This window comes from Astatotilapia calliptera, chromosome 7 (assembly GCF_964374335.1).
Source record: "Astatotilapia calliptera chromosome 7, fAstCal68.1, whole genome shotgun sequence".
NCBI lineage: Eukaryota > Metazoa > Chordata > Actinopteri > Cichliformes > Cichlidae > Astatotilapia > Astatotilapia calliptera.
In genome coordinates, this window is record NC_137428.1 from 17,645,337 (window position 1) to 17,670,077 (window position 24,741).

Below are 24,741 nucleotides of genomic sequence, written 5' to 3' on the forward strand. Positions count from 1 at the left end.
TTGATCATGTTCTCCACATGTGCACACAGGAACCGTGGGATGTCATCTGGCTGCGCCAGGAGAGCTGCTCTGGATAAACTCTCCAGCAAACTTTTTAATCCATGAGGTGTGGAATTACTTGCGTCCATTCTTGATAGATAGTGGTATCTTTTCCGAAAACAGTTTGGGGAAAACTAGTGCTCCGGAAATGTGTTGCGCTTGTGTTAGGAGCAGAGTTTTTGCTATTGTCATGGAGAGAGATGACCGAGCTCTAGAATAACCAGAGCATTTGTCAGTGTATAAGTGTGCTGATATCGAAGAAGAGGTTATTCACAGTGCACACAGTCACTGCATAGCTTTACAACTATACATGGTTTTTAGACTAGATAAATACATGGGAAAGGCACCTGCTTCAAGGTGCACAGATTATCCTCGCTATGAATGGAATTTAGACTTTCTTTGTCAGAGCATTTTCCCCTGGCTTTGCAATATCACCAAATTGAATTAATAGATTATTAAACACACATACTCACCGTAATTAAAGCTACAGATTGTAAACCACTTGGTGTGGGAAAGGCGACCGTTTCTCATTTGATCAAATAATACGGTGATGAGCGTTATGGGAATACAGGGAATTACGAGGAACCCCAAAGGCAGCATCAGCTGGGTTCCAAACCAGATGGAGGCTGGGCGACGCGCTGTACACTGGCTTCTGCTGCTTAACAACACAGGGAGGACAACACACACACATACCGTAGAGCAGTGGACTGTGGGCTCCGTCGTAACGCTGGGCGCTGCTATGCTAAGTAGATATCGTTGCTGGTAAGATAAAGTCTATCATGAGTTGAGGCTTAGTGTCTCTAACCGGGCTCCGAGCCATGCGTTAGCCGAATGAAGTTTGACAGGCTAACGTCGGGTTTAGCTCCCTTTAAGGAGCTAGCAGTGTTGGCTACAAGTGCCGCCTGCCTCTAGCTGCCAGCTCGAGAGAACCGCTAGCTTCTCGAAGCTGATAGTTAAATATTGTGACCAGCCGGTTAACACGCTAGCTGTCAAGCCTGGGATGGTCAAGCGTTATCTTGCTCAGTAACGTGTACGTCTGAGGGCATCCCTTTGCTCTATTTGGTAAGCGAGCTGACCGCAGAGAAATGGCTTTCATTTGTTAATTGGCCGTTTAAGCCAGCAATGCGTACTTCATTGTATCTGAACACCGTTAGCTCGCCGGCGTCGGATTACTGCACCCTGTGGCACAGCGGTGCCCTGGCCAGAGGCGTCACACATCGCGTTTCGCATAATGAGTGATCAGTATGTCAAGGTTCAAGTCGAGCAAATGAAATCATTTGGCGAAGATGCAGAGAAGGAGGGAGTGGATACAGAAGAGCAGGTGCCGGGCTCCTCTCCTTCTGCCTCTGTCTCACCAGATCATCCCACCGGCACAGATGCATCCAGCACCTCTCTTCCCTGCAAACAAACAGGTAAAAGTCGCAGTAAGCCCGGCAGAGAGGACAAGAGACACACTTCTGATGTGGCATCGCAAGGCTCTGTAGTTTCCTCTGAGAAAAACTTAAACAGACTGGGGTATGAGCGGACACTTCAAGTCAAGGGAACTGGAAAGATACTGCAGCGGAAGTCAGAGCCCAATGGCAACTATGTCACCATCCACACATCCAAAAACATCGAAGAGATGCGCAGAGAGGAGGGATTCAAGCTTGCAAAGAAGAGGAGACCTGTGACGGTAGACACTTCAAAAGCCAAAACCTCTCTGGAGGCACTGAAGATAAGCATCAAGCAGCTAAAGTGGAAAGAGGTGTGTTACAAATGGACTGTCTTCTTATGGCTTCTGTACCTATGTGCTGTGTAAGTTTTACTCTTGTGGTAACAGGACAGCTGGTGTAGCCAAGCACCAGTTAATGGAAACATCCAGAGGGAAGCCCAAACATCAGCTTCATTTAGGTGGCTGCCCATGTGTAACAACTGGTTTCTTACTGTTGTGTAAGCACGAGCCAACAAGAACCATGTCTGAAGTATTTAGTTCTACCTTAATCCACCGCCTGGCATCTCTAGTCACTTCTTAGTTGTGCCAGAACTGGTGTGACTGGTGGATCCTTTAACTGAGGCTTCTGGGTTTCACTTTGTGCTGAACCACTACAAGTTAGAATACTTTATTTTACTCTCTGTTTAATAGCTGTCCCAAAAGAATCCTATAATTGTAACTACTGCTGCTTATAACCATTACCGCAGTGGACAGTCTTCTCTTCACTTTTCCACCTCTGCCATTTTATTACAGGGCGTACCTCTATGAATAAATATAAGTCACAAAACTTATATATATTCAGATGATGGACTGAATCTGTGTAGGAGTGTTTGAGGTTGTAAAAAAACTGAGGAAACACATGACAACAGCAGAACTGATGCAGGAATGAGTGGATTCCTAAAGACAGGCGACTGTTGTCAGTGCTGGTGCTGCTGTATGTTTTTCACTGCTAAATGCACTTTTTAAAAAAAGAAATGTCATGTGGATTTTTTACCAACGGCGACAACAAGGCTTGTGTTGTTTTTCCTTTTCTGAGTCATGTCTCCCTGCCTGTGTGCGTGTGTCATCATGGCAAAATGTACTCCTGGAGGCACTTACTGTACCAGGAACTATGAAGATGGTATTCAGTAATTTGGCTTGTATTTATACTTCTATTTATGGTTATAATCGGTAACATAAACATGTTACAAAAGCACAAGATAAACTCAGAGATCTGATGAGGTGGGTAGCGGAGAGTTGCTTTAGACCAGGATATGTAGTTCAGTGTGCATATTAGACAAATATGTAGGAATGCTTTCTTGTATTTGCGCAATATCTCTAAAATTAGAAACATCCTGCCTAGAGTGATGCTGAAAAACTAGTTCATGCATTTTTTATTTTTTTTTACTTCTAGGCTGGACTACTGTAATTTAATTCAGGGTCGTGGGGGGGGGGGTGGGGGTGGGGGGGGGGGGTGGAGCTTATCCCAACTGTCATAATGGGAGAGGCAGGGTACACCCTGGGCAGGTCACCAGTCTGTTGCAGGGCTAACACAAAGAGACAGACAACCATTCAGTCTCATATTCACACCTATGAGCAATTTACAATCATCAGTTAACCCAACCCCAATAACTGCATGACTTTGGATTGTGGGAGGAAGCAGGAGTACCCGGAGAGAACCCATGCAAATACGGGGAGAACATGCAGACTCCACACAAAAAGGCCCCAGCCAGGTGGTGGAGTTGAACTCAGGAGCGTCTTGCTGTGAGGCAACGGTGCTAACCACATTATTATCAGACTCCCCTAAAAACTTACTGAAAAGCCTTCAGTTGATCCAAAATGCTGCAGCAAGAGTGCTGACAGGGACTAGAAACAGAGAGCATATTTCTCCCCTATTGGCTTCCCTTCGTTGGCTCCCTGTTAAATCCAGGGACCTTAAGGACCTTATTGCAATGCATCATCCCTATAGAGTTCTTTGCTCTAAGACTGCAGGCTTACTTGTCATTGTAGAGTATTTAAAAGTAGAAGGGGAGGCAGAGCCTTCAGCTTTCAGGCCCCTCTTCACTGGAACCAGCTCCCAGTTTGGATTTGGGAGAGAGACACCCTCTCTTCTTTTAAAATTAGGCTTGAAACTTTCCTTTTTGAAAAAGCTTGTAGTTGGTGCTGGATCAGGTGACCCTGAACCTTTCCTTAGTTATGCTAGGCTGCTGGGGGTTTCCCATGATGCACTGAGTGTTTCTTGTTCACTCACCTTTTCAATGCTGTGCTTACACACCAGTCTGCATTTAATCATTAGTTATTATTAATATAATGCTGTCTTTCAGTGGATTTCTTTTGTCCTGCCTCCCTCACCTCAACCCAACTGGTTGCGGAAGATGGCTGTCCCTCCCTGAGCTTGGTTCTGTCAGAGATTTCTTCCTGTTAAAAGGGAGTTTTTCTTCCAAGTGCTTGCTGATAGGGGGTTTGTTTGTTGGGATTTTCTCTTTATTATCATAGGGTCCTCACCTTCCAATGAAAAAGCACCTTAAAGTGACTGTTTTTGTGATTTAGCACTACAGAAATAAAACTGAAGTGAATTAAGAACCAGTTTTAAACTGCCAAAATGTATCAGAATCTGATTCAGTCTCCTCCCTTTTTACAGGAAGAAATCTCTGGACTAGGATCAGGGAGGGGCAGCCATCTGTGAGTGGCTAGAGGGGAGGAAGAATATACTTCTTATTTTTTTCCTTCTTATATCTCTATAAACATTATTGGCGGTTTTCTACTTACTTTCTATACTGTGATAAAATTCAGAGGCAGACAGATGCACCACATTTAATAGAGCAGGCGTTTACCAACTCCACCCACCCTGTTGTTACATCTGGTTCCCTGTGACTTTGTCCAATTCACCAAAAAGAAATTCAAGTTGACTGGTCCTCATTTTGCCACTGTAGAGATCTTGGAAAGTGAAAAAACTTGAGCATCAAGTGGTGCAGTTCTGCCCGAAGAGCCTAACTTGAATGAAAGGTTTAATGCTTTTATCACAGCTTGTTGCCTGACAGCCACTTTTTTCAGTTGTTTCGTGGACCAAAATCAGTAAATTGGCTAACTGGTAGCTGCAAAGTATAATCACTTTTTATCCTTTAACTATCAAGATTAGGGATGGGTATCGTTTAGGTTTTATCCGATACCGGTGCCAAATCGGTACTTTTGAAACGGTGCTGGTGCTTAAACGGTGCTCGAACCGGTGCTTAAAGAATGGAGAACACAAAATTGGTCCAAAAACCTCTCATGTTCAGCTGTTTTTCTGTAAAAAGATAACAATGTTAGCCTTTTCTGCAGCTATGGGGCATATATGGTATCACTCTTGGCTGGAAGCAGTGCTTAATCAATGGAAAAAACACAAACTTTGTCCAAAAACCTCTCATGTTTAACTGTTTTCCACTTTTTCTTTGGTCATTTTAGCCTTTTTGGCCAGGGTGAAGGGAGCATCTGCCATCAAACAAGAAGACAGCCGCATGTAGCTATGATGATGTTTGCTAGTTCACCTTACATGCATTAATGTAATAACGTGGTTAGCCTACTCAACGTAAATCACACAAGAACAACATTAAGCTACTCACGCAGAGAAGAACGGCTTCTGCTGCCATCAAATACGGCGCATTTCTCGGCTTTTAAAAAAACGCTATGCGTCGCCAGGTGTTTCATCGGATTCTTGGTGTTACCTCCTTTGACAGTATCACAGTATCAGTTTAAAGCACTTGTTGCAGGCTGCTGAGTTTGCATATTTTGCTGTGAAGTACAGCCAGACTTTTAACCGCTTCGCCTTGGGCATTTTTAATCTGTAGCTCTGCGCTAACAGAACGTACGTACCTGGCCCCGCCTACTATTCTCGGAAACGTAAAACGATTGGCTAGAAGTGTATCACAGCTCAGGGAAAAAAAAGCACCGAAATAAAGCACCGAAATGTGCGCTGCTTTTCGGTCTGGTTACTACCGTTTATGTCAGAACCGGTGCCATCATGGCACCGGACACCGGTACCCATCCCTAATCAAGATGCTACAAGACAGGATTGCCATCAATTTTGCCAGGAGCCTGAGAATTTCAGTCCACATGGGTCCGATGTATGAAATTACAGGGGATGGCTGTTGATGTGTTCTAATCGACACCTTTCAAACATTTATGCGCAGCCTACTTGATCCCATTCTTCTTAATCTGAGCTGTAAACACCATCTGTTAATTTTGAATGTGATGCAATTAATACCTGCTATCAGGCATTATTACCCATCTTTCATTATGCATGAGAGGTGAAAAAAGACAATTTGATGAGACAGGCGAAATAAACGCTCCCCTTAGCCACGGCAACCGAGCGGCGACGCTTACAGCTCCTGCAGAAAATGACAGACAGAAGGCCTATACATTACCACACCTGGTCCGCACCGTAGCCCGTAAGCCGGTGGTGCTTTAGATCTTGTGTCATTTTGAAAGTAGCTGTCAACCACTCTGAAGGGGCTGAAACTGAAGCAGGCAGGCTGGTTTTGCCATTATTGAATAAATACCCTTTCAGTGAGTTGTAAGACACGTAACTTTATGAAATTTGTTTCAGCAACACGTTGAAATAAATTTCATGAAGTTTGTCAACATTTTAGAGACTGATGAGGCTTTTAAGGTGCATCCAGATTGCCACGTCTCTACATCACTGTCAGCTGATTTTCAGCATATGGCATTCTCTTAAACAGTGGGAAATCATTAGCCTTAAAGCTCCTCTAATCCAATCAACTTTTAGTCCTCTTTGTGGGAGAGAGGATGGCAGCGTGAGGGTCAGCTTGGAATATTAGACTAATGACAGTGTATGTCAACATATGCGTGGGATTTTCATGAGGATGCCGCAGACTAAGCTGACGTTCTGAATCGATGCGTATGGATTTCAAAATACTTCACACCTAAAGGCTTCCTTGGAGCTTCTGTTTGAAACTATAAATGCTGTTTACTCGAGGCATAACAGATTGGGTGCAACTTGAAATATCTATGTTGCAGCAACCTATAAGCCAAGTTTATTTTTCCCCCATTAAAAAGTGGCTCTGAAAGCTAACTTTTCCCATACGTCACATGCTAACCAGTCCATGCAAACACAACAGGGCTATTTTTATGGTGTGATCCCTGCTCTAAATAATTTGACCTCACTCCCCTGGCATCTGTGTGGCAGGGTTTAGAACTGGTCACTCTGTTTCTCACTAAGTCATTAATTAGATGTTTATCTTGCAGCGAGGCAGCAGAGTGGGTCGAGTCAAAGTTGAATTTAGGCTCGCGATGGTGTGCTGCTACTTACCAGTGTAATCTGTTAAAGCCCATATGATGTAATAAAGTCACAGCCTCTGTGACTGAGTTCTTCCCAGCTCCATGTTGATACTGTAACGTTCACAAGAACCAGACGGTTGGGTCTCAGTTTGTCCGTTTATTCAGCACATAAGCAAGCGGGTTGCTAACTCAGGGGAGAGCGCCCTCGTGCTACACCTCTCTTCAGCCTGGCACCCACACAACACAGAACCCAGGTCCCCCCACCCCTTCCTCCACACCACCCTCCCTACTTCCTGCAGCACAACCAAACATGAATCTTAAAGGAACAACAACAGTGTGCAAAGATAACCAACATGTACAATAACACTTAACCATCGTTACACTGCCCCCCCAGCAATAAGTTCCTCGTCCCCGAGGGAACGACACAGTCTCTGAGGCGGGGTGGTAGCCTACGTTCCCTCCTTGACCTCCTGAGCCCCTGAGGTGGGCGCGGAGCGTCGGGGCTTTGGGGTGAAGAGTCCGAGGGAGGGGAACGCAGCCCCGGTTGGGGGCCCCTCTGAGCAGGGTCATGGACGCTCTGTACACGTCCCTCTGGAAAGGAGGGGAGGGACTGCCCTCTGTAGGGGGCCATCCGGTCTCTGTGCAGCGCTACTATCCTCCCCCTAGGAGGCAACTGCACCCTGTAAACAACCTCCCCCACTCGCTCTAGGACGCTGCAAGGCCCCACCCAGCTGCTATCCAGTTTAGGACACCGTCCCTTCTTTCTCTTTGGGCTGTAGACCCACACCAGCTCCCCAGCACGGAAGTGCCTCCCCTTAGTGGTGATGTCATAATTCCTCTTTTGGCGCAGGCCTGCCTTCGCCAGCTGCTCCCGGGCGTAGGAATGTGCAGAATCCAGCCGGTCCTGCAGCTTCCTTGCGTAGTCCCGGCCTGGTGGTGCTTCTGGCGCGTCCGGGGGCTTCCCAAAAGCCAACTCTGCAGGAGTTCTCAGCTCTCTCCCTAACATGAGCAGGGCAGGCGTACATTGGGTGGAGTCTTGCACTGCCGACCTGTAGGCCATGAGGATAAGGGGAAGATGGTAGTCCCAGTCCCGTTGGTGTTCTGAGGTAAGGATGGCTAGCTGCTGGGCCAGCGTCCTGTTAAACCTTTCCACCAGTCCATCGCTTTGGGGGTGAAGTGGGGTGGTGCGGGTCTTCTTAATCCCAAGGCGTTCACACATGGCAGCAAATACCTTGGACTCAAAGTTACGCCCCTGGTCACTGTGGAGGGTCTCTGCTGTTCCAAAGCGGCTGAACATCCCCTCCACTAATACATCAGCGACAGTCTCAGCCTCCTGATCTGGGATGGCGTATGCTTCCGGCCACTTGGTAAAATAGTCCATGGCCACAAGAACATAGCGGTTTCCTCTGTCTGTGCGAGGAAATGGGCCCATGACGTCCACAGCTACTCGCTCCATTGGAGCCCCTGCTGGTTGCTGCTGAAGCTGAGCCCGGGACTGGTCCTGTGGCCCTTTGTGTGAGGAACATGCATCACAGCTGCGGCAAAAGTCCTCCACATCCCTCCGCTGTTGACCCCAGTAATAGCCCTGGCGGAGGCGGCGGAGAGTCTTAGAGACCCCAAAGTGGCCGGAGCCAGTGCTCCCATGGCAGGCTTCCAGCACCGCTGACCTCAGCGACCTTGGCACCACAACCTGCCACCTCTCCTCCCCCGTGGCAGGATCCTTCCAGGCACGCTCCAACACCCCCTCCTTCAGCCTGAGAGCTGCAAACTTGGCCCATAGCCCCCTGGTACAGATGGAAAACCCAGTGACCTCATCCCAAAGGGGTTGCTCCCCCTTCTCCAGCCACTGCAGGACCGGCAGCAGGTCTGTGCCCTCCACTCCGCTGCATCCACCACCAGAAGAGCCCTGCAGGCGAGCTGTGCTGCTCCGTCTATTGTCGTGAGTTCCCGCTCTATTTCCTCTCGCTTCTCACAGTAACGGCAGCCAGCTGCAGCACATGGGCGGCGAGAGAGGGCGTCTGCGTTAGAATGGTGCGTCCCTGCTCTGTGCTCCACAGTGAAATTGAAGGCTTGGAGCTCCTCCAGCCAGCGAGCCACCTGTCCCTCTGGCTCCCTGAAGGACATCAGCCACTGAAGGGCAGCATGATCAGTTCTGATAACAAATGCTGTGCCGCACAGGTAGTACTTAAAGTGTCTCACCCCTGCCACCACAGCCAGCAGCTCTCGTCGTGTGACACAGTAGCGCCGCTCACTCCTGTTCAGGACCCGACTGAAGTACGCCACCACCTTCTCACCTTCCGGCCCAACCTGCGACAACACAGCTCCCAGCCCCACATTACTTGCGTCAGTGTCCAGGACAAAAGGCAGGGTGGGGTCAGGGGGGGCGAGGACTGGGGACTCTGTCAGCGATTTGCGGAGGGTGTTGAACGCCTGCTGACAGTCCTGGGTCCAGATGAAGTCACGGTCCTTCTGCAGCAGGTGGAAGAGTGGTGCGGCTATGGAGGAAAAGCCCTTCACAAACCTCCTGTAATAAGACGCCAGTCCTAGGAAGCTTTTGAGCTGTTTCTGGTCTGCTGGTGTGGGCCACTCGGTAATGGTGTGAATTTTTTCCTCCAAAGTGCTGATGCCCTCACGACCCAGCTTGTGGCCCAGAAACTCCACCTCCCTCCTCATGAAGTGGCACTTGTCGGGATGCAGCTTCAGGCCTGCAGCCGCCACCCTCTCCAACACTTGTCTCAGGGCATCCAGGGCAGCATCAAAGGAGCTCCCGTGCACTAGAAGATCATCCAGGTAAACCAGACACCGTTGCCGTGGGACGCCAGCCAGCACACTGTCCATAAGCCTCTCGAAGGTCGCAGGAGCGTTGCAAAGACCAAAGCTCAGGACTTTGAACTGCCATAGTCCCCTGTTAGTGCAGAAGGCTGTCTTCGGTCTGGATTCCGGGGACAGTGGCACCTGCCAGTAGCCACTCCGCAGGTCCAGGGTGGAGAACCAGGAGGACCCGGCTACTAAGTCGAGAGACTCATCAATCCTGGGAAGGGGGTAAGAGTCCTTCTTCGTCACTTTGTTGAGTGGTCTGTAGTCCACACAGAAACGCATCCTAGGACTTTTTTTCTTAGGCACCATCACCACCGCGGAGGCCCACGGGCTATCAGATGGCTCTATGATGCCCGCCTTTATCATTTCACACAACTCTCTGTCTGCAGCCTCCTGATGAGCCAGGGGCAGGCGGCGGGGGCGCACTTTAATAGGCTGGGCATCCCCGGTCTCAATGACGTGCTCTACCAAGTGTGTCAAGCCAACATCACTTTCTTTCAGGGCAAAAATGTCACTAAACTCTTTTAGTACCTGCCATAGACTCTCTTGCTGCTGTGGAGTCAGCCCCTCACAGTTCTTTGACCAGATACTCCTCACTGCTGAGAGCCTCTCCTCCTCCTCCGCTCGCTGTTCTGCTGGCGGGTCTGCAGGGGTCTCTGCGGTGGAGGTGGACGCCGTGGCAGATGCTGTGCAGACCGGGGGGGGAATAAGCGGCACCTTCTTCCCATCAGGGAGTGCGAGGAAGCCTTTGCCTAAGTCCAGTACACCACCAATGGCTCGTAAAAAATCCAGCCCAAGGATGCAGGCGTCCTGCACGTCAGCCACCCAGGCAGCATAAGACACACCGAGGTCCCCCACCTTGAACTGGAACACTCCCCTCCCTCTCATTGGGGCCAGATCACCGGTCACAGTCTTAAGTTGCACATTAGTCGGTTGCACAGCAGCTCCGGGTGGGACAACATCGGGTCGGACCAGCGTTGCATTGGACCCCGTGTCCAGCAGGGCCGTACAGGACACCCCCGCAATCGTCACTGGAACATGGCAAAAGCCGCCAACCTGGGTCCAGCCCACAGCGATGGCCGCACCAGGTGGGGGTGGCGGTGGAGTGGGGATGTCGTTCTCCCAGGCCCGTGTACTCCCGCCTACACGGGCCCATGGGCGTTTCCCTGAACCGCTGCAAGCTTGGGGCACTGCCTGATGAGGTGTCCGACTTGTCCACATCCCCAGCAGCTCTGCGGTCGGCGGTGTGGGCCAGCCCGAGGGGAAGGCGACTGCAGCAAAGCCGCCTGCACCAAACTGCACAGGCCCGCTGGCGTCTCCGTCTGTTCCACAGGTGCTGACACAGCCCTCACCACGTGTGCGTCATCAGCGCCCCCAGAGGATCCCGCAAGCATCTCCCTCTCCAACGCTAGCTCCAGGGCTGCACTGAGTGTGGCCGGCCGAGCAAGCTGAGTTTGCATACGGAGCTCTTTAGGGCTCAGGGCCTGCAGGAACTGGTCCCGAGCTAACTCCGCCTGCACTGATGGTGGCATGCTGTCATACGCCCTCCGGCAAAGGCACTCGACTTCATGGGCCAAAATGCGGAGGGGCTCACCTGGCAATCTGCGTCTGTTGTGGAACTCCGACCTCAGCAGCACTGGTTGGTTATACTGCCCGAAGCGCCTCTGAAGTGCTCCGACCAGAGCATTATAATCTCCCCTCTGCTCCTCGGTTAGCAGCAGCAGGCATGCAGCTGCATCCTCACACAGGCACAAAGCCAACTGGAGAGCTTTATGTTCCTCAGACCAGCCAGCTGCAACAGCTAACAGCTCGAACTGTGCGATAAACACTTCCCATGGCGTCTTGCCGCTGAACTTAGGCGTTTTTATATGCGCTGCAGCTTGCTGGGCGCCGCCATGTTTGTTTACATCACGTGACGGCGCGCCAAGCGAGGTCGACTCCTTCCCGCCGGAATCGCGGCCGCTGTGCGAACAGTTCCCGAGCCTAGTCAAACCTGGAGAAAATCCAGCCTCGGCAGACAGCCGCAGCGCCGTTTCCCTCACTCCATGGGCGGGCGAGCGCGGACGAACCTCCCTCTCCTCCGTCTCCTTCTTAATCCTGCCCGGCAACATCCTCGTCTCGTAACGGCAAGCGTCGCCAGCAACAGGGTGTCGGGCGTTCTGGGGTTCTTTTTTCTTTCTTCACTTCTGACACCAATGTAACGTTCACAAGAACCAGACGGTTGGGTCTCAGTTTGTCCGTTTATTCGGCACATAAGCAAGCGGGTTGCTAACTCAGGGGAGAGCGCCCTCGTGCTACACCTCTCTTCAGCCTGGCACCCACACAACACAGAACCCAGGTCCCCCCACCCCTTCCTCCACACCACCCTCCCTACTTCCTGCAGCACAACCAAACATGAATCTTAAAGGAACAACAACAGTGTGCAAAGATAACCAACATGTACAATAACACTTAACCATCGTTACAATACTTTGAACTTGCCAGCTCTAAAATGTGTGTTTGATTTAACAGCTGTGAGGAATCTTTACAATAAACTATTTATTTGAGCGTTCCTGAATGTAGGACGCAGACAGTGGAGAGCAAATTCAGTGTTGAGTCGTGCTGTTGTCTACATGGATAATATGGCAGATGACTTTTGGATAATTCTAAGATTTTAAGTTTATCTACAGTTTTTGTACAGCTTTATTTTTTTAATTCACATTTAATAGTGGTGAGAGAATAACTCTCCTATTAACTAAAGTTGTATCACAAGTATAAAAAGCTGAGAGTTTAAGGGCTGAAAAACTAAAGATTGTGCACATAATTCATTCTCAGACTGATTGTTTGTTTATATTGCTTTTATGTAGCTTTTTTAGGTAGTGCTGTGCGATACTGCAGATTTTATATAAAAATAAATACATGGCCAGTATTGCTGATACCACTGTCAATACCGATACTTTTAACTTATAAAGTTGGCTTTTGTCAAGTCAATACAAAAGGTTTTAGACATTTTTCATAGTGCATGTTTGAGGTGTATTTTTTCATTTCCAAAAAAACTATTTATGTAACACAATTCAGTGGGCTACATACTGAGGATACAAACAAAGTATCAATCTATCATGTTAGCGTCAATCCAATACCAATACCAGCACTGGTGTGTACTAATACTGCTACTATCTACTATTATTAATATCTGGATGGATTCCCCACACCTCTGCTGGGTGGCTTCTGTGTGGTTTGGAGTGTGTGCGTGAGAGTGAGCAGATGAGGTGTAAAGGACTAAACTGTCCTTTACCCTGTGCCAGCAGGATTTCCTCGCTGTGTAAATCCTCTTTATAGTATCACTTCTCCTCCTCTTTCCCAGCTCTTCACAACATAACACGCACTTACCTGCCATCTTTGGGCAAGATTAGCCCTGTTTTCTCGGTTCACTGCGAGGACAAAACACCTTCCTAATGTCCTGAGTAGATTAGCCTTTGTTCTTGTTTGCAAACACGAGTTCCTTAATGAACTGTTCTCATCATTCTGTATGTTTTCAGCCCTCTGCTATGTCTCCCTTTCACTGTTCTTTCTTGCTTTCCCCCCCCCCTCAGTTTCCTTTAGGAAGGCGAACAGCCTGTGATATCTACTGGCACGGCGTTTCCTTTCATGACAATGAAAATATCGTCTCAGGGCAGGTCAACAAGTTCCCAGGTATTTCACAGATTCTTCCTCTCACCTCTTCTTATCTTGCTACCACCTGCAGCAAATCGCATATTATTTATTGCAGTATGGATTCAGGATTCTGTTATCATAACCAGGTTATAAGGTTGTCCTACATTACCCCAGGCACTTTATTCTGAGCCAACAAGGGTTGTTAAAATGGTTAATAGTCCTTCTCTGCAATCATTCTGCTTATTGTGAAACTGGCTACATTTACTGAACAGTTTACACTCACTGTCAACAACGTGCTGGAAATACTCCTCAGAGAGATTGGTCCACATTGCTGTTTGAGTACACTGAACTCATTTTCTCGTTCAAGAAACCAGTTTGAGGATATTTGAGGTTTATGACATGAAGCTTTATCCTGCTGGAAGCAGGCACCAGAAGGTGGGTAAATGGTGGTAATAACAGGCTGGACATGGTCAGCGAGAATACTCAGGTAGGCTGTGGTGCCCAAAGAGTGCTAAGAAAATATTCCCCACACCATTACACCACCAGCAACAGCTTGAACTTGATATGAACCAGGATTGATACGTGTTTTCATGGTGTTTACACCAAATTCTGACCTCCAGCAGGTCACTGGGGTGGATGTCTTTGACTCATCAGACCAGGCGACGTTTTTTCAACCTACTGTTGTCCAATTTTGTTGAACGCAATTTTAGCTTCAGTTTCGTGTTCTTAGCTTACACAAATGCCACATGTTGTGGTCTTCTGCTGCATTTAGTGCGTACAGGGATGTTCTTCTGCATACCTTGGTTGTAACTAGTGATTTGAGTTCATTGCCTTCCGATCAGCTCAAAACTGTGTTGGAAAATGATTAAAATCACCTTTCTTTACCTGGCTGTCTATATGACTGAATGCACTGATTTGCTCCCATGCGATTGGCTAGTTAGATATTGGTGTTAATGAGCAGTTGAGGAGGTGCACCTAACAAAGTGACCAGTGAGTGTAAATCGTGCCAATCGTGTATTCAGTTTCTTATGTAAAACTGTCCGTGCAGGAATGATCGAAATGCTGCGAAAGATCAACCTCAGCAGAGCAGTTCGGACTATGCAGGAGTTGTTCCCAGAAGAATACGACTTCTATCCCCGTTCCTGGATCCTGCCTGAGGAGTACCAACAGTTTACCACACAGGTACGTTCAAAATAAATTAAAGAAAATTGACACAAATAAAAATGATGACACTGGATATGAAAACCCTTGTTAAGCGTCTTTAACTGTTTTTCTGTGTAACTATTGATGGGGAAACATGAAAGCTATGTGTGGCTAGCTTATTTCAGTGAGCTAAAGTCATGTGAATATGATGACAAAAGGTGAGAAATGGAAATTGGAGTTCTTCCAAGATATAATGTTTATACTTTAATCTGGTAAATTGAGTCCAGAAACCTCTTCTCATGTGGGGAAGCAGCAATAATAGTGTCTTGTTTGAAATAAGAAGCAAGGGGGCAATTTAGTTTGCTTGTGTTAATAATAAAGCTAAAAGAGACAGATGAGCTGTTATTACCATAAACCAAAACTAGATGTTGGTCAAAATGAGAGCAAGTCAAATTGTTAAATGGGTAGGTTGAGTCAGCTGCAAAGGCAGACCACAGCAGGCCTTGTAGAAGCATACCAGTGATAAGTGTAGCAGTAGCTGTATTAATTTTAGTGCACCAGGTGTCCTACAAAGTGAGTCCAAACACAGCAGCAATGACCTCAATAAATTTATTGAAATGAGTCTTATTTACCTTTTGGGAATGGCTTTAAAATACAAATATAGATGATTGGTTCACTCATGGATGACTCAGTGTTTCTTTCAAGTTCTCCAAGTTAGTCCAAATGATGAACACAGATGCTGATCTTATGTAGTCTACTCATATTTTTATTGGTTTTGTAAATAAAAATGTGTGTTTTATTATCTGCATGTACTGTTTATGCAATATTAAGATTTACAGGAATATCTAATTACAAAAAAGTTGTATTTTCTTCCAAAATATTAAAATAGATTGATGATGTATTCAGATGAATACGTGGTCAGTTCTTCTAATTGAGATTTGATTGCAACTGTATGTTATGTCCAGCAGAGGGCACCAGAATATTGCTTTTTATCTTATTGTAAAACCTTTAGGCCATGACTCAGTATTATAAAACAAATCAGGCTGAAGACAAATGTATAGTGAAGACAAATAATAATTCACTGAAAGACTGAATATTCATCTTTTAGGTGGAGGTGAAAGGATCGGTAATGCAGGTAAATGGAGATAAAGTATCTGAATTTCACGAGTGGGACCACGCCTCCAAACACGTTCCTTCCGGTTTTTATCTATATATGATCCCCCAGTTCTACAAGGTGTTCGTTCTTGTTTACATGCCCCACCTTCCCTCCCCTTTTCACTTCTTCCACTTCTTCACTTCTATTTGGTACACGGGGATCTCGAAGGGGACTGCCGCCGCCAGTCCCCTTCGAGGCCTTCCCCAAACCACAGCTCAATTCATGTTTAAGCCATCCACCTTTATCTACTAAAACGGTGTCAAACCTAAAATGAGGACGTGGGCCCAGCGAGTGAAATGTGAGTTGTTTGTAAACCTCAGATTAACCAAATCTTTGATTGCTACTTCCTGTGCAGCTGCAAGTTAAGATAATGAATTTATTTAACTGCACTGCTTATAGAAAATTAAGGGAACACTGTTTAATCAGAGTATAGCATCAGGTCAGTTAAACTTGTGGAGTATTGATCTGGTCATTTAAGTAGCAGAGGGGGGTTATTAATCAGTTTGAGCTGCTTTGGTGCTAATGAAATTAACAACAGATGCACTAGAGGGGCAACAATGAGACAGTGGAGGCCACTGATATTTTCCCCCTCTTCATCTTTTCTGACTGTGTTTTATGTTTTTTCCATGAATTTTGCATTTGGCCAGGGCCAGTATCACTACTGGTAACATGAACCCCACAGAGGATGGCACATCCTAGCAATACGTACCATTGCCTCAAGGGTTTCCAGGAAGCTGGACATGGTCGTAGAAGGTCCTTAACCCATGAGCAGGACGGGTATCTGCTCCTTTATGCCAGGAAGAACAAATGACCTCCAGCAGACCATTGGTGTGAATGTCTTTGAACAGTCAATCAGAAACAGACTTCATGAAGGTGGCCTGAGGGCCCGATGTCCTATAGTGCCATAGCCCAACATCATGGAGCCCGATTGGTATTTGCATAGAGTACCAGAATTGGCAGGTCCAACACTGGTGCCCTGTACTTTTCACAGATGAGTGTAGGTTCCCCCTGAGCCCATCTGACAGACGCGAAAGGGTCTGTTGAAGCGATAGAGAACGTGATGCTGCCTGTAACAGCATGTTTGGTGGTGGGACAGTGATGGTCTGGGGAGGCATATCCATGGTGGAACTCACAGACCTCTACCAGGGACAGGAATGAAATCTTTTGGCCCATTGTAAGGTTGGTGCACTGGATCCCGGGTTCCTGCTGGTGCACGGCAGTGTGGTGAGATTATGTAGGCAGTTCTTAGAGGATGAAGAAACAATGTGCAATCCTTTCATTCCCGACTCATTAACCAGTCCATATCAGTATAGAAAAGACAAATATTTTTTCTAAAATTTGTGAGCAGTGTATATTTCACAAAAAGAAACACCTGAATAATTTACAACTTTTCTCCACCTATCTGTTGCTACTGCTGCTGAGACGGTGAACAATAACCATTTTCTACAGGTTCTATGTGTTTCATAACAAGTTGTTACGTTCCCAGTTCGTGTGGTCTTTCAACAGGCTGTTTTGATACAACATCAACAATAGAAACATGTTTAAACTTCCTTGACTCACACTCACTGGTGTACCTTTTCCCTCTGCTGCAGATTCACATGGTGAAAGAGAAGGATGCTACAGTGAATCCCACTTTCATTGTCAAACCAGATGGGGGCTCTCAGGGGGACGGTATCTACCTCATCCGTGACCCTAGTGACCTCAAGCTCATGACGGGTTCGCAGGCCAAACAGGGCGTAGTCCAGGAGTACATCCAAAAGCCGTTACTTATTGACAAACTTAAGTTCGATATCCGGCTCTACGTTCTTATAAAGTCCTTGGAGCCGTTGGAGATCTACATTGCCAAAGAGGGACTGACACGTTTTTGCACCGAGCTGTATCAGGTAGCCACGATGGTGTCAGCAAACTGTGCTGTGAAGCCGTGACCTTAAAGGTAACAAATTTTGTTCTTTTCTTTTTGTTTTTCTTTGTTTCGTCTTTTTGTGTGTTTCTGTGAAGGAGCCAAGTCAGAAGAATCTTAGCCACGTCTTCATGCACCTGACAAACTACTCGCTCAACGTCCACAGCGGCAACTTCGTGCACTCAGACAGCCAGAGCACCGGCAGCAAGCGCACTCTCTCCAGCGTGCTGTACAGATTAGCAGCTAAAGGTGTCGACATCAAGAGGGTGTGGTCGGACATCATCGCCCTTGTCATCAAGACTGTCATCGCCGTGGTGCCTGAACTTAGAGTCTACTACCAGGCTGACATACCACCCGGCAAACCAGGACCCACGTGCTTCCAAGTAATTATACAATAAATAAAATAATCAGATAAGATCCACTTTATATTGATCACACGTAGATATTTTCTTAAGCCTTAATGACCTTTTCATCAATCCTCATTATTTGTATATATTTGAGAATTTTAAATATATACGGTATAGAAAGTATGTTGCTGACATTCTGTGGGTGTGTTTCAGATATTAGGCTTTGACATCTTGCTCATGAAGAACCTAAAGCCCGTACTGTTAGAAGTCAACTCCAACCCTAGTATGAGAATCGAGCATGAGCAGGAGGTAAGAGTGAAATGTCAGCAGCAACATCATCATATTTTAAAGCCTCTTATTTCTTTTTGCTGTAAGCAGTACTTGCATTTTTTAGGTGGCACCCGGAGTTTTTGAATATGTTCCCAGTCCGGTGGATGAAGAGGTCAAAGTGGGCGTGATCAGGGACACTCTGCGTCTAATGGATCCAGGCCACAAGAAACCCACAGTGTAAATATATAGACTTGCCTGAAGTTAATTGTGTTTAAAGTTGAGGCTTTTTCTCCAGCTTTCCTACTGGGAACACCTCGGACACACACACACACACACACACACACACACACACACACACACACACACATACAGACGCATGCAAAGCCTGAAGTCCTTGCATTCTTGTCTGCATGTTCACTTTTTAAGGACATGATATCTCACTCTTCCCATCCCTCCTCGGAGTCCTGCTCTGCACTGCTCAACAGCTCTCCCTAAGCTTGTTAAATGGAAAAATTAAATTCAGCTGAGCCGTGGTGGAAATTCACACATTACTGTACAAGTCTGGTGGCTCAATCTCTCTCTGGCTGACTGGCCCTGTGTGGTGCCTGACAATAAATCTCCTCCTACATTAGGTTTTTATTTTTTTTTTGTTTTCTCACCCTCAGTCTGTTTTTCTTTTATGACAATAGGATTTACAGCTTCTGTTCGGCCACCATCTCAATTTCTTCCGTTTTTTCTCACTTTGCCCATCCTTCCATCACCTTTTTTTCTTTACTCTCCTCCTCAGATTATTTTCTTTATCGGAAATTCTGCTTTGTTGTGCACGTTAAAAAGATCTGGTTAGGCACATTGCCCACATAACTACTAAAGTCATGACCACTAACATGTTAATGTGATTTGCCTATTTTAAATTTAATCTTAGATTCCCATGCATTGCTCTATTTTTGTGCATCTGTGTTCTTAACTCATTCATTGAGCTAATACACTACCATACACATTATTATATATTGAAAAGCCAAAGACCCCTGATCATTTAATCTAAAGTCCCTTACACAATACTGTGCAAAAGTCTCAGTCAACCCTCGTGTCTTCATATTGTGCTTCCAAGGATCCAGACTATGTTATTTTTAGAGTACTCTTGAGCAATAGTTCTCCAGGCTTTTTGAAGATCTTGCAAAGTTTTTCTTTGGACTTTGGCTGCTTCATCACTCATTTTCAGTCGAGTCTTTGTACCTGACCAGCTCCGAAGGAATGCTTTTTTTACTCTCTTTTTTTTTGTTAGGTCACTGAACACTAATTTATGAAACATTTAAGTATAAAAAGCACCAACAAGGTGATTTCCAAAGAGCTATCAGCTAATAATGTGGCATATCTCAGCATGGTGTTCAGTGTGTCCTTAAAGAATTTGAGGAAACTGGAAAAGTGAAGGACAAAAGAAGTTGGGGGAATAAAAGACTATCTGCAGAAGATGAGCAGTATCTGAAAGTCATGTCCTTGGCTGAGGTTACGCCAAATTAGATGAGAACTGGACTGAAAATCAGTGGCAACAGATCTAATGGAGTTATGAATCCACTTCATCCCTTAGTGCAGCAATGATCCCAAATATACTGTGAGTGCAGTAAAAGCATACCTGGATACAAAAATAATGAAATGGAGCACTATTGTAGCAGTGTGGGATATTCCTGAAGACTAAAAGAAAAGAGAAGAAAATTTGCCTAAGAGACGCGTATGTGCCTGTGCTCAAGAGTAAAGGTGGTCATACCAAATATTGATTAATATTGTTAGAATTGTGCTGTTTTTGCCTTATATGCTGTATTTCCACTTCAGTAAAGTGCTGCACATACTTCCCATTTTCCTAGCAAAGAAAAGAGAGGGGTGGGTCAAGACTTTTGCACATTATTGCTTGTTTTATATTGGCTCAGAACCCTTAGAACTTCACATAATAGTATGTGCATGCAGCTGGGTACCAGTAACAAAGTTGTAAGTAAATTATTAAGTACATCTCAGAAAAGATATCTCAAATCAGCACCAAAGAAAACGTAATAAAATGATCCTGATATTTTATTTAAGCACGTGATTATTTTAACAGCAGTTATCCAACCATGGTGCATAATTAAAAGGAAGCAAGAAGATTCAGAGTATCTTTAAGTTACGTTGTGATTACAGGGAATTGTTCTGTCAGCTGTGCAAATGGTGACAAAGTCTTGTGGTTGAAGAGAGTAATGGTAAGCATGTCCCAACTAGCCATTGCTAATGTTTATTAAATTAGCCGTTAGATTGGCTCAGCGCCGAAAAATGTAATCATCAGCCAACAACACAGCTGCAAAAACGGAACTCTTTAATCATTCAGCTCCACACAGTGCGATTGCTGTGATTTAAACAAACTAAACAAACACATTAAATGGCAGTATGTCTGTGTAGGTTCTCAGTCATCCAGGTCATGGTAGTCTAAGAAGCTTGGAAAGAAAAGCGACTGAACTTCTTTACATTTCTTGAAGATGTTTCAGCTCTCATCCGAGACGCTTCTAAGACCAAATGGTGGAAAGTCCCACGTATTTAAACCCTAGTGGAAGTTGTCCCTTAAGGCAGACGTTGATTCACTATTGATCATGAACCAAGCTGTGACAAAGGGTGTGGGTCATTATCTGCAGAGGTTTCGGTTGAAACTGCTGTGACCTTGTCTCACCCTATCATGTGACCTATTGAGATCAACTGACGCAAGATGTGGATTGTAGGTGGCAGACGGTTGGTGTCTCGAGCTACTCGAGTGGACAGATGTGGAACTAAACAGTTAGTCAGTGTAACAGGAGAAAGTCCTGCTAAAGTAAAATGCATTGAACGGGTCAAATCTGATCTATGACTGTACACTGACTATGCAGGTGCTCCAGTATCCGATAATACTTATTCCAGTGCTTTTGCCAGAACCCAGTTAAACTGTTATTTATGATGCTGGATAAAAAGTCTAAAGCGGCATTAGGAGTAATATACTTATGGACATTAAGAACTAGGAATTAATCATGGTTTGGCTGGTATTTTGTAGTTTTTGAAGTCACAGTTACTCAAAATTAAAAATCTCAGGGATCTAGTGGATTATAGGTTTGTTAGAGAAATCCTTTCTGCTTCATACAGATTTGGTGTTTTAGCAGAGGGAACTCGCTCTCTTTCTCTTTTTCTAAAATTCTGCAGAATTTGAGATTTATTAACAAGCAGTCTTTCTGGAGCACAAACATTGTTATGGCAGGTTAAGTAATCTGTTTACTGCACAGATGGTCTGCCAATAAGAAAATACGTGCATTGTGTTTGCTGACAGCTGGTCTGCAGTGGGATGGATGAGATCCAGTCAGTCAGAACACAGAGTTCAGACTGAATTCAGCCAAGTATGAATTTTACTGGTTTAAAATGAAGTGAAATGACGGGGGGAGCTGACCAGGCACACGCGCTAAAGAGCAGCAGCTGAGTTAAAAAAATACCCCAAAAGCTGTGTTGCTGTTTAAATGATTGAGGCAGGCTTATAGAAGAGAGATAAAGCAAATATGAAATGGCAGAATAGTTGGCGGTGGAGGGAGGAGGGGGGGTAAATGGCATTTTGGAGAGAAGGGCGAGGAGATAAATGAGGAATTCTAAGAAGAACTGGGTGATGCTATCAGTGACTCTCAGACATGCACTTCTCTCCCCCAGCTCATTAATCCTATGTATGATGTCTCTGAGAGTGATTTATGAGCCATTATGAAAGGTGAGTGCAGCGAGAACAAAAAAAAAGTGAGATCTGTGGCCATACCTAAAATAGCGGGCGAGGCACATTATTAGAAAAGCATCATCTGCATAAAAGGAAAGAAAGATGAGGGAAGTGAATTGTGTTTAAAGTTTAGGCTTTTTCTCCAGCTTTCCTACTGGGAACACCTCGGACACACACACACACACACACACACACACACACACACACACACACACACATCAAGATAAAAAAGGTTCCCATTGTCAGTTAATGACAACAAATTGGGTACATACGCTTTGCCTTCTGTGTGTCTTTTTTTAAAAACCTCCCATTCTTCACCTTTTCTCCTTCACCACCCATCAGCTTTTCTCTCCCTCTGCAGGAATGTTTGTAGACATTCGCCTCACTGTCTGTCTGCTTGTCAGCTTCTGTTGAAGACGTGTCCGTTTTTAGCAGAGCCTGTCCTGTCTAAATAGATGTGGGTGGCGTCCTGGCTTCGAGGGATGATTGATTCTATTAAACATTCAGCAGCGCTCGCTCAGTGCCATTCACACTGCTTACTAATTCATGGAGAACGAAGCGGCCTCATAAAAAGTCGGCGGTGTTCTTATCCCCTTGAGTGTTGCCTTTTGTTGTATGCGTTTCTTGATGCACATGTGCACGATTGCAGTTGTGCTTTTAGCCCCTGCTGCAAACTCGCACAGGTGTTCTTTACTTATTCTGGCTTTTAGTTAAGTTTCTTTTATAGGGGTGTTTTAAGGTCGCAGCATTTCATGTTCCAAAAAGGAATGATGAAGGTATAATTTGTTCTGACCTGCCAGGTGAGAGGAGGGAGGTTGTCAGTCAAGCACAGTGTGTACACACCCAAAAAAGCTCCCAAGGACAGAAACGCAGAATCCTTGCAGTTTACGTTAATTCCCTGTAAAAGGCATCCTGTCCCTCAGGAATATTACAGTGGGATAGCTGGTAGAAGGGACAGAGTGACAGTAAAATGGAGAAAACATGACATGACGGATTTTGAATTTGCAGCATGGTAACGAAGCATAGCTGACTTTTTTCTCTCCCTAAGGATTATCTTTATAACAGAGAATTAAAAAAATAGTACTATTATCCATCACAGTTTTCCATTTATCTAATATTCATATATTCATTGTTTCGTCTGACAAGCAGAAGGATGTGAGATTTTAAAGTAGACGGATTAGTCTTGGTGTCACTTGTTTTCTGAAAAAAGGCAGCTTTGTTTTCATCTGATAAAATATTGGGCACCTTGAACGTGCATTAGCAGTGGAAAAAACTCATGTTCAGGATTCTGCTCTTTTAAAGTTTTGACCATTAATGGACCATTTTTCCACAGTGTGTCTTTTTCCTGTCTCCCCCCCTCACCCCTAATGAGATGGCAGCTCCTCCCTGAGCCTGCTTCTGCCAGAGGTTTCTTCCTGTTAAGAGTTTTTCCTTCCCACTGTCACCAACTGCTTGTTCATTGTGGGTGGTTTGATTGCTGGTGTTTTCTCTGTAGAGTCTTTACCTTCCAATATACAGACCTTCGAGGGGACTGTTGTTGTGGTTTGGCGCTGTATAAATAAAATTGAATTGCAGCTTAATTACCGGTGTTATAAAGCAACATGCAGGCTATTCAGGCTGTTTTTAGTCTGTATGTTGATAACAAGGTGGTACTGCATTGCTTGCATGGAAGCACTTCAGTACACTGTTTTCTGATCCAGCTTTTGTGTAACAGGAGGTCGATGGACTGAATCAAAGGTTCACAGACTTCTTTTGGTCACTTTAAGTAAACTGGTATGAGTGCTTTTATGTTGGTCTGCTTAATTCAAAGCATCATAAATGAACTTCTAAAAGCACAGCTCGTCCATCACCTAAGGTTGAAATTGAGTTGATGTTTTTACTGAGTAATAGAGAACAGTGTATAGCCCGGTGGAGGATGAGTCTCATGTTGCTTCTATCAAACGACCAATCCTGTCTGGACCATTTAACTTATTTGCTTTTCCAAATTTAGTGACAAGTATCAACTTTTTCGTCAATATGAAATCAACCTTTTCGTTTTGAATCTCTTTCTTGTATCTGCACCTTGTTGGTTTAATGTTCACCAAGCTTGAAAATGAATCCGTTCATTAATTTAAATTAAAGCTGTTTTGCTTTTCTTTGTTTTTTTCCTGTTACTCTACACCAACAGTCCCCAACAGAGGGCCGGTGGGTTTGAACAAGGAGAAGAGATTCCCATGGAAGAAGAAACACAAGAGAAGAGCCAAGATGAAACGGGAACTTTGCCTTCGCTGTGTCTGAAGCAGGTCTACCCAAAGTACTCCAAGCAGTTCAACTACCTGCGGCTAGTGGAGCGAATCGCAGCTCTCTTCATACGCTTCCTTGGTGTGAAGGGCAACATGCGCCTTGGCCCCACTGCCTTTCGGACCTTCATCAGGTAGGTACTATTATTTATTACTACCACCAAGGAGGTTATGTTTTTGGCGGTGTTTGATTGTGTGCCATTCTTTCTGATCCTCATGAAGCTTTGTAGGGGTGTACAGCGGGCACCTCTTACAATCCATTAAAATGTGTCTTAAATCCACCAACGTCTTCAAAGTCACCTTAATGATTTATTGGTAGAAAATTGACACAAGGCCTTATAACTTATGATTCTTACAAGCGTGGTGTGTATTGTCAAGCTATATAAAGTACAGAATAAAGATTTAAATTAATATGTGACATTTAACCTCTGACCTCTCCTTCAAAATCAATAGAGTGATCGATCTGAAGGTCAGAGTGATAATAATGCTATATAGAGCTATTTAAAACTGTTTCTCACTGCCATTGTTTGCATTGACAGCATATAGGCATGTAGGGAATGATGGATGGTTGAATCTAAATATCATGTTTCTTTGGACTTCTGACCTCTTTAAGGTCAAATAAGGCAAAGTTTCAAAAATCTCTTTCATCTTTAAAACTATGCTTACAGTCCTGCTGCCTCTGTTTGCATTGGTA

General features: G+C 45.3%; 1 protein-coding gene across 3 annotated transcripts in view; it reads left to right on the forward strand.

The window, feature by feature from the left end:
- Positions 1–661: 661 nt before the first annotated feature.
- ttll11 (tubulin tyrosine ligase-like family, member 11) overlaps positions 662–24,741 on the forward strand; it is a 28,706-nt gene continuing 4,626 nt past the window's right edge. Inside the window, exons 1-8 of one of the 3 annotated variants that reach the window (XM_080304157.1) lie at positions 662–801; positions 13,156–13,255; positions 14,265–14,398; positions 17,108–17,398; positions 17,514–17,798; positions 17,976–18,071; positions 18,157–18,269; positions 23,936–24,181. In XM_080304157.1, coding sequence (XP_080160283.1) covers positions 14,267–14,398; positions 17,108–17,398; positions 17,514–17,798; positions 17,976–18,071; positions 18,157–18,269; positions 23,936–24,181 — 1,163 coding nt within the window. In that variant the 5' untranslated portion in view covers positions 662–801; positions 13,156–13,255; positions 14,265–14,266. Of the gene's footprint in view, positions 1,784–13,155; positions 13,256–14,264; positions 14,399–17,107; positions 17,399–17,513; positions 17,799–17,975; positions 18,072–18,156; positions 18,270–23,935; positions 24,182–24,741 lie in introns of all 3 variants that reach the window. The other 2 variants (XR_013910341.1, XM_026173336.2) reach the window with 2 other exon arrangements.